This window comes from Centruroides sculpturatus, unplaced genomic scaffold, assembly GCF_000671375.1.
Source record: "Centruroides sculpturatus isolate CEXI.00-Female unplaced genomic scaffold, Cexi_2.0 scaffold137, whole genome shotgun sequence".
NCBI classification, from domain to species: Eukaryota; Metazoa; Arthropoda; class Arachnida; order Scorpiones; family Buthidae; genus Centruroides; species Centruroides sculpturatus.
The window spans coordinates 449006-459765 of NW_019384453.1; the positions used below are offsets into that span (position 1 = coordinate 449006).

General features: G+C 28.9%; 1 protein-coding gene and 1 pseudogene across 1 annotated transcript in view; both read left to right on the top strand.

The window, feature by feature from the left end:
• LOC111620611 (haloacid dehalogenase-like hydrolase domain-containing 5) overlaps positions 1-9019 on the top strand; it is a 58134-nt gene extending 49115 nt beyond the window's left edge. Inside the window, exons 8-12 of the mRNA XM_023362578.1 lie at positions 3328-3470; positions 5509-5698; positions 5859-6008; positions 7377-7589; positions 7750-9019. Coding sequence (XP_023218346.1) covers positions 3328-3470; positions 5509-5698; positions 5859-6008; positions 7377-7589; positions 7750-7947 — 894 coding nt within the window. The 3' untranslated portion in view covers positions 7948-9019. The remainder of the gene's footprint in view (positions 1-3327; positions 3471-5508; positions 5699-5858; positions 6009-7376; positions 7590-7749) is intronic.
• LOC111620612 lies at positions 8456-10551 on the top strand (annotated as a pseudogene).
• The last annotated feature ends 209 nt before the right edge of the window (positions 10552-10760 follow it).

Below are 10760 nucleotides of genomic sequence, written 5' to 3' on the forward strand. Positions count from 1 at the left end.
CGGTAGATCAAACTTCTTTGCCAATTCACAAATTTTCATTTTTGTATCGAAGTCTTTAATAATGGGTATGTTCGTAGTCAAACGAGTTAAACGTGTTAGTAACGAATTGTTCGAAAAGTCTAACGAAATAGGAATAATGATGACGTCATTCTCATTTAACTCGCTCGACTTTACGAACATACCCAATGTTAACTTTACATTCCAAAGATAAAGTTTTTCTTTTCTTGTTTGATGCAGAAGAATTAGTTCTACTTCGTTTGGATGACATAGTAGAGTCTCTCAAGTCTCCATAGATATAACAAACACAGAAATAAATAACACAAAATAAATTGTAGCTATGTGTTGATTCCGCGCAACACATCCGAACATGTAAGCTGAACAATAGTGTGGGGAGTGAGTAATCAAGGGTTGCATGGCGCTCAAACAAAAGACGAATCGACGAGATTTGAAAATCACGTAACTACGGGTTCACGTAAGTCGGGGTATTACTGTATATGTTTTAATGTACAGTACATTCCAGCAGATCATTGAAGAACAACTTGTATTGAAATACTGTTTAAATTATTTAGTGATCTGAATCTGTTCATTTAAAATAAAATTAAGTAATTAACACTACAAAATAAAAGATCAAAAATCCAGCAGAAAATACAAAAATCTACAAAAGTAAATGTTTTCACCCATGTTAAATACTCATCATCAAACTAAAAGATTTCTTAATTTTTGAAATTTTTAGTCAAAAGCTAAAAATTCTGTAGATTTTTGAATTTCCTGCTGGACTTTTTTTTTTGTAGTGCTTAATTACATATACCCAGTTTGCATCCTTGAATAAAATCAATTAAATTAACAAAAAGAATTTTAAGATATAGATCTTATTATTTAAAAATTTATCAATATATAATGCTAAATTTTTTTAATGAATTTCTATGTTAGAAGTTTTTTAAAAAGTAAAATTGCATTCTCATTCCTTTTTAAAAGCTAGTATAGCATCATTTTATTTTAAAGTTTTTTATTTTTATTTAAAATTTTTTGAGTAGAAGAACTTAAAAATACATTTCAAATAGTATATTTTATAACTAATAGGGATAAAATATTGTTTACATTATTTTTATATAAAATAGGAAAAACAATTGAATTCATAGTTGTAATTTAAACGTTATTATTTTAGCTGTAGTTTTATTTGGAGAACCAGTAAGGTGGGAAACAAGTTTACAATTGATCATAGATGTTTTAATGACAAATGGTTTGCCATGTGATGCTCCTCCTTCAATTCCATATCCACACCTTCCTGTTTTAGCATGTAATATGGATCTTCAATGGATGGCAGAAGCTTGCATAGCACGGTAAGTGAATATTTTTAATTTCTCATAATTTATTTTAATTAAAATTTTTATGAATAGAGCAAGTAAATAGAGCTAATTTTTAAATTTTAGCTTTTTATTTTTAATTTTTCATTTCTACAAGAATTTTTTTTTCTCATTTTCTTGAATAAAACAGAAATTTCATTACTCCTATGCTTGCATTCATACATGATATTACTAGATAATTTAATTAAATATTCCCTAGCATAATTTTTGCATAGAAAATTTTAACATAGTTTTGAAATAATTTCTATATTTTATATTGTAATTTCTAATATTTACTTAGGAATTAAAATAAATGTAATGTACTAAAATAGTTTCATTTTAAAAAATTATGTTTTTTTTTAATGTAAAATTATATTTAATTTTATTTCTATTAACATTTATCTTTTTGACAATATTTAGATTTGGCCATGGTGCATTTTTGGTTTGTCTGGAGAATCTTTATAAGGTAATTTTAATTATTTAACATTTACCAGTATTAATATTCATACATGTATGTTTTAAAATACATTTATTCTGCGCATCAAAAATGTAGAAATAATCATAAATTTTGAAATATTTAACAAAATATATACTATAAATTACATGAAATTTGATATAAAGGTCTATTGTTTATGGGGTAATAAATGATGTATAAACAAAATATTCAATTTAGTTTTACTTGCAAATACACTGGTTAACTTGAACCGGGATAACTCAAAGTCATTTTCTTCCCCCAATTGTCCAGCATAGGGATTTACGTGTTAAATTAAACTGGTTAACTCAAATTTCTCAAGCGGTTTAACTTGAATGGAGTTTTGATACAGTATTTTCATAAACTAACTCTTCAGAATTTTAATTTTTCATTAAATAAAATAATTAATGTTTATCTATTGAGTAAACTAATCAGAAACTTTCTATAAAGCTCAGGAACCACATATGACTAAAAATAAATGTTGTGTCACATGACAGTGGGCAGGGATGGAACTTTTTTTTTTTGTTTGATTGCTGATGGATTTTTGAGTAGCCAACATAATAAATAAATTAAACACTACATACCATGCATACCTTTAATTTATCTATGTTCCAGCTGTTACAGACTTTTATGTTGTAACAACTAAATGAATTTTTGATAAATTAATTTACAAAGAAAAGATTATATCTTGATTCTATGTAACAATTTTAACCTTTGTGGCAAAATTTAAAAAATGTAAAAATAGTAAAGAGTAGTTTTTGTGATAAAAAATAATATATATTTATCAATTCTAAATATAAAATATGAGTTAAAAAACATCATATTATATACTTAGGAGTGATGGATCAACAATTCAGGAAAGCATTTTTCAGTAGCTAATTTAACCATTCAGTTAAGCATTTTCAAGTTTCTGGACAACACCAAGAGGTTTACATTGACATAATGATTCTATGTAAGAAGACTCGTAGAAATATTATATGGATAGTTTATTATGGGTCACCAATGAATTGATTTACAAAATCTTGATTTTTAGCCAAACCTCATAACTCGAAACTTTTTAATTTGAAGTTCAAATTTTTTCCCTGATCAATTCAATATGGGCTAATAATAAAAATTAAAATCATTTTTTTTCTTCTTTTATATAAAATCATTGCAATTATTCATGACATAAATGTTCTAAAGAGAGCAATGAAAGTCTAAAATGAATATGCATTTATAGGTAGAAGTTCTTGATAAGAAAAAACTTGTTGATATGGAAAATAAGATAAAAATTAATTCTGTAATACAATTTTCTAAACAGACAAATACAACGCATAAAATAATAATTAGATAACTTTGTCATTAAAAAACAAAAATAATAATAAATGACCATGAAAAAGCAACATGAAACAAAGTCATGTTGCTTTGCAAAAAATAAATATATTAATATATTATATTAATATTAAAATATAAGTGCAAAAATAAATATATATATATTTATATAAAATTATATAAATTTATTTATTTTTCTAGAAAATTACAGGAAAAGATATTATTTATACAGCTTTAGTTGGGAAACCAAGTGAAATAACTTATCATCATGCTGAATATTGTGTACAACAGCAGGGCAAGAAATTAGGTGTAGAAAATTCAGTGAGAAGACTTTATGCTATTGGGTAAGTTTTATTATCATATGCTTGTAAAATTAACTTAATTCTTTCAATTGTCAAAATATTTAATGTGAATAGAATGTGATCAATATACTTTATATCATTAGTTATGTGAAATAACATAGATGTAGATTAATTTATATTTAATATAAATAGATAAGAATTAATACTACTTAATAGAATCTTTACAAATAAATTCATTACAATTATGTGGAAAAATAGATGATCTCCTCAATTTTAGAATTTTTTTTACCAGTGGAACTGTTTTATTAGAAACTGTAAAAAAATAATAGGCATGTTTTTATTATCAGATGGTATTTTACATCAATTATATTAAAATAACTGATAATGTTTAAAGCTGTTATATTAATATGTTTATTTTATCAAAATATGTTATAATTTGGAAAAACTTAATTGAAAAAAAAATATAAATGAAGTATTGGAAATAATAATTGAATAAAGCAAGATACTTTTAAAAATTAATTTTTAGAATTAGATAAAATATTAAGAATATTAGACTTTTGAATAGTTAAATGATTAAATTTAATTTACAAGTAAAATATTTAAGAAAATAGTTTAATATTTGACACAAAATGTTTTGGTAAAATTTCTAAAATGTAAATATTGTTAAATATTAACTTAGTTGTTGTTAATTCTTCTCTCATTAATTACATTGATTTCTTTCTGGTCTAAGAATGCAAATTTATTAAAGAAGTTTATTGACAATCTCTTTATTACTTATTTATTTTATATACTCCATATAGGATTTTTCCTATAGGAAGAGGGGTTAATACATTTAATGACGTTTATCATAAAATTATATTTTTTGCAAACTTTCTACGGAAATCCTGTTCCCAGTAGAAATACAAATGTCAGGACAATCTTCAGTTGGACAAATTTGTCAGTTGGACAAATTTTTCACAATTAAATAATGATTCAAAGTAGCATTTCCCTGTATATAATAAAAACATCTGTCAGAAAATAAAATTAACCTTAAATTTTTTTCAAGTTAAACATGTGACCACAGGGTCGGCACCTCTTTGGCGCTCTGTCAGGATGACACCACTGTGTCCTGTAACAGACACCGGAGAAATCGGCCGTTTATTTGGTTACGTGAACGGTCGCGTTGTGGACTTTTAGTTCCGGGATGGAGGCGTAAAGAGAGAATCAGAGGACTTACACTCTACATAATCTATACATAATGCCCATTTATTGTTCGAATTAAGCTATATACAATCGCTTCAGTTAACATATCTATTTCCTTCCCAGTTACCCGTATTCCTGAGAGAGAGAGCTCACATGTATTTCGCGTGAGGATAAATACCTTGTTATAAATTGTCGATTAGTCGTTTCATCCTTGAGTCTCTAGACTTCACAAAGTTCTTTCGAACGTTGTTAGTCGGTTTAGGCGTAGTCCTTCCGAACAGCGACGATTGATTAGTTCCGGGTAGCGGCTAATCCGTTCACGTAAAATTCACAGTGCACCAAACTCCAGAGACTGACTCTTACCCATCAACCCCTCCTTTTTATAAAGGGGATCTCGTTGGGTTTTTTCCACTGCCTTATTAGGACTGTTTTTTCACCACTGACCAATAGTCTTTTCGAGATTTCGGGTGACACATTCGATGTATCATACTTGACAAGGAACTAAGTTCGTGGGAAAAGATTTTTGTTCTTTTTTTATATCGGTTTGTTGTTTATTTCTTTAAACTTTTCCTCCCTCAACAAAAAATTTATTTCCTAAATTCGACTCTCACAAACAAAATATATTTAAACATATCTGAGCAATCATTTTCTTAACTACATAAGGCAATAGTTTATTGTCAATCTTTTTATTATAATAAATTGTATATAATCTCATTTTTAATCACTTTTTCACTAAAATTTTCTAAAGAAATAAATTTAGCATAATTTTTTCAAATATATATCATAAAAACAAAGAAAGAACAAAATCAAGAGAAATTTTTCTCTTTCAGATTTACTTAGAATTTAAGTCTTTTTTTTATGTTGAAGATATATTAAATGGTAAAATTTTTTTTCATAGAGACAATATAAATACCGATATCTATGGAGCCAATCTTTACAACAGATATGTACAGAAGAGAGCTAAATTAAGAAGAAAAGAAAAACAAACCTTAGCAGCTCATTTTTCTGGAGGTTTGGGTACCAGAACTGTACATTCTTCTGTTGGTTCCAGAGTTGATATTATTAGAGATTCTGATATGAATTTAGAGGTATTTTTTTGAATATTTTAAATTATTATTCTGAATTTGTAAAAAATAATTTATAAACAAACATTAAATTTTTAATTAATTTAATGGTAATTTGACTAAAACAAAATTTGACATGTATGTTATGTACAAATACTAATATTATTTTGTATTTGAAATTCAGGTAAATGAAGGAGTGGTAAATTGCCAGTCAGTTTTAGTTCATACTGGTGTATATAATGAAGATTTCCAAGATGATGATTGTGATCATTCTCCCAGGGATTTTCTTCCAGCAGAAGTCAGTTTGAAAGAACCAACTCACAGAGTAGAAAATGTTTTAANATTAATTACATTGATTTCTTTCTGGTCTAAGAATGCAAATTTATTAAAGAAGTTTATTGACAATCTCTTTATTACTTATTTATTTTATATACTCCATATAGGATTTTTCCTCTAGGAAGAGGGGTTAATACATTTAATGACGTTTATCATAAAATTATATTTTTTGCAAACTTTCTACGGAAATCCTGTTCCCAGTAGAAATACAAATGTCAGGACAATCTTCAGTTGGACAAATTTGTCAGTTGGACAAATTTTTCACAATTAAATAATGATTCAAAGTAGCATTTCCCTGTATATAATAAAAACATCTGTCAGAAAATAAAATTAACCTTAAATTTTTTCCAAGTTAAACATGTGACCACAGGGTCGGCACCTCTTTGGCGCCCTGTCAGGATGACACCACTGTGTCCTGTAACAGACACAGGAGAAATTTCTCGGCCGTTTATTTGGTTACGTGAATGGTCGCGTTGTGGACTTTTAGTTCCGGGATGGAGGCGTAAAGAGAGAATCAGAGGACTTACACTCTACATAATCTATACATAATGCCCATTTATTGTTCGAATTAAGCTACATACAATCACTTCAGTTAACATATCTATTTCCTTCCCAGTTACCCGTATTCCTGAGAGAGAGAGCTCACATGTATTTCGCGTGAGGATAAATACCTTGTTATAAATTGTCGATTAGTCGTTTCATCCTTGAGTCTCTAGACTTCACAAAGTTCTTTCGAACGTTGTTAGTCGGTTTAGGCGTAGTCCTTCCGAACAGCGACGATTGATTAGTTCCGGGTAGCGGCTAATCCGTTCACGTAAAATTCACAGTGCACCAAACTCCAGAGACTGACTCTTACCCATCAACCCCTCCTTTTTATAAAGGGGATCTCGTTGGGTTTTTTCCACTGCCTTATTAGGACTGTTTTTTCACCACTGACCAATAGTCTTTTCGAGATTTCGGGTGACACATTCGATGTATCATACTTGACAAGGAACTAAGTTCGTGGGAAAAGATTTTTGTTCTTTTTTTATATCGGTTTGTTGTTTATTTCTTTAAACTTTTCCTCCCTCAACAAAAAATTTATTTCCTAAATTCGACTCTCACAAACAAAATATATTTAAACATATCTGAGCAATCATTTTCTTAACTACATAAGGCAATAGTTTATTGTCAATCTTTTTATTATAATAAATTGTATATAATCTCATTTTTAATCACTTTTTCACTAAAATTTTCTAAAGAAATAAATTTAGCATAATTTTATCAAATATGTATCATAAAAACAAAGAAAGAACAAAATCAAGAGAAATTTTTCTCTTTCAGATTTACTTAGAATTTGTCTTTTTTTTATGTTGAAGATATATTAAATGGTAAAATTTTTTTTCATAGAGACAATATAAATACCGATATCTATGGAGCCAATCTTTACAACAGATATGTACAGAAGAGAGCTAAATTAAGAAGAAAAGAAAAACAAACCTTAGCAGCTCATTTTTCTGGAGGTTTGGGTACCAGAACTGTACATTCTTCTGTTGGTTCCAGAGTTGATATTATTAGAGATTCTGATATGAATTTAGAGGTATTTTTTTGAATATTTTAAATTATTATTCTGAATTTGTAAAAAATAATTTATAAACAAACATTAAATTTTTAATTAATTTAATGGTAATTTGACTAAAACAAAATTTGACATGTATATTATGTACAAATACTAATATTATTTTGTATTTGAAATTCAGGTAAATGAAGGAGTGGTAAATTGCCAGTCAGTTTTAGTTCATACTGGTGTATATAATGAAGATTTCCAAGATGATGATTGTGATCATTCTCCCAGGGATTTTCTTCCAGCAGAAGTCAGTTTGAAAGAACCAACTCACAGAGTAGAAAATGTTTTAAGTGCAGTAGAACTGATTTTTGAAAGAGAAAGTTTTGTTTGATAACAAATATTCATAGATGTATTATAAAATTGCTGACGTTGCTACTAATACTAAAAAGCTTATTTTTAGATCCTTTCCTGTTAATGTTAGATATTGTACTTATTTAGAAAAATTTATTTATTGTTTTTATTTCTGAAATATAACAATATGTAATTATCTAAATTTCAAATATTCTAGCTCTGACAAAATAACATCAGATGTATTGTTTACTGTTATTTCTGATTATAAATTATAGAGTATAGTTCATTCAGTGGATTATAATTTAAGTTGTAAATAGCTATTTTAAAAAAATGGAAATCCTAAGAAACATTTTGAACAAATTGGAAAGAGATTTGTATATCTATTTATTTTAATAAATATATTTTTTATCCCTAGTATTATTTGATGGAAAAAAGTGATAATTTTGTGCATTCTCAGCATTTTAAAGATGTATTGTATTTCTTTCACCATGCATTGCTGTTTGCACAATATTTAATATTAGATATTAGTATTATGTTAATCCTGTGATATGGTCATCCTGTAGGAGATACCAATTCAATTGATATCTTTTGTTGACAAAGATCTACTGTCTTTATTTCACTTGTATATATTGATATATATATATATATATATATATATATTATACTGTAATGAATAATTATGTTTTGTCTTAAGTTATGTTATTTTCATGAAATAAAATCTTTTATATTTACTAATTTTGATTTTTAATTAAATAATTACATAATGACTTTGACCAAGTTACAGGTGGGCAACCTTTTTAAGTGCATGTGCCAAAATCACCAAATGTATGATGCAAAATTTTCTTGCATGCCAACTGAAATATTTTGGAGCATATTATTTGGTCTAGTGGCTAGATGATTATACAGGAAAGCTAATGCTAATTTAAGCAGATTTTCTGCCAAATTGACAACTCTGCTTGTAAGTCAGATGTCTTGGAAATAGGATGTTTGTTTTATTGAGCTGCAATTTGAAAAAAACTGTAGACACACGTTTCCACTGTCGTCCGTCTGGTCATCTGTCCTTAATCTCGAGAATGGTAAAACAGATGAAAGATGAGACCAGATATGGAAACCTTAGGGGCAGGAGCACCCGATTCACTTCCGATGCAAACCTGAAGTCATGTTATTACAATTCAAAAATTTCCCCCTGAAAGGTATTAGATAGATGACTAGCACGACTCTATTGTTAAAGGAAAAGTATGATGTAAACTATCCACTATCAGAGCCGGTCCTACCATAGGGCGAACGGAGCAGCTGCTCCAAGCGCTAATCCCTAGGGGGTGCCTCAGTGGTAAAGAAAATTAAAGAAAAAAAATTTTTTTTTACTTTTCAATATTTTAATTTCAAGCGTGTGGCCAGTATGTGAATGGCCTTATCTGTTGAGACGCACGTGGGTCGAGTGCGTAGGAGGGGGTTCCACCCCGCCTAGGTTACACAACCAGAGTTGCCACCGCAGGCGTCGCTGTTTTAGTTGGCAAGCAATGCGATATCAGTACAGTACGCTGAAGTAAAAAGTACATTGGAAGAAGAGAATATCGACAGTCAACTGATACCGTGGCAAGTGCAGAAGCTAAATCGCTTGCAGACAATTTGGAGAAGTTCGAGTTTTTGTTGTCGTTAGTCATTTGGTACGACGTTTTATTCCACGTCAATCTTGTCAACAAATCCATGCAATCAGAGCGCGTAGACCTGTCAGATGCAACAAAAATGATGCACAAATGTTTGAAATTTTTGAAAGAATATAGAGACGAAGGATTAACAAAGGCTCTCATTGCAGCTAAGGACATAGCTAAAGAAGCTGAAATAAGCCCGGAGTTTGAAACAATCCGCGCACGAAAAAAAAAGAAAATGTTACCATATGAAAATGAAGATGACGCGCCAATGGATCCAGAAACGTTATTCAGAACAAATGTTTTCTATCCTATGTTAGACACTGCCATAAACTCAATAGAGACACGCTTCAAACAACTTAGTACAATTAATGAGACTTGGTCTTTCCTCTATGATTTGAATAAGACCGATGAAAATTTGAAAGAAGCTTGCTTAAAGTTGAAGGAAGAACTAACTCATGATCATAATTGCGATATTTCGGGATTGGAGCTTTCAAGAGAAATTATGTGTTTAAAAATGTTTTTAGATATTGATAAAGGTCATCCGAAAGCAATCCTTCAGATCTTAGCATTAAATAATTGGCAAGATACATTTCCTAATATTTGGACAGCTGTCCGGATTTTTGTAACTATTTCGGTTATGGTGGCCAAAGGTGAACGGAGTTTTAGCAAGCTTAAGCTAATTAAAACGTACAGTACTTTGGGTCGATTCTTGCAGAAGACAAGCTTTCTGATCTAGCCTTGCTGTCCATTGAAAATGATATAGCTAAGACATTATCGTATGAGGAGATCATAAAAAAATTTTGCAAATGCAAAAGTGCGTAAGCGGCGATTTAATTAAAATTTGTTCTCCAGGTGATTTAAGTCGTTTATTATTATTGTTATTAGGAGGAGCCTATAGCCTAAATAGTTAAAAATTTTATAAGTATCATTACATTAATTAGTGAACATAATAAATAAGTACCAGAACCAAAGATGATTATGCTTATTGATCTTATCAATGAATGTTGACTGAATTTTCTTTTACTAGTTAGTAAAATAATTTTTATAATGAGTGATCTCATTATAAAAATAATATTTGTGATAAATAAATGTACCTTAATCCTACATATTTTTTTCATTCTATATGAATTGTTCCTGTTGGTACTGTGAGGAGTGCAGTGCCAACGAGTAAGGCTATTTTCAATCGACAAATTAGACAGAT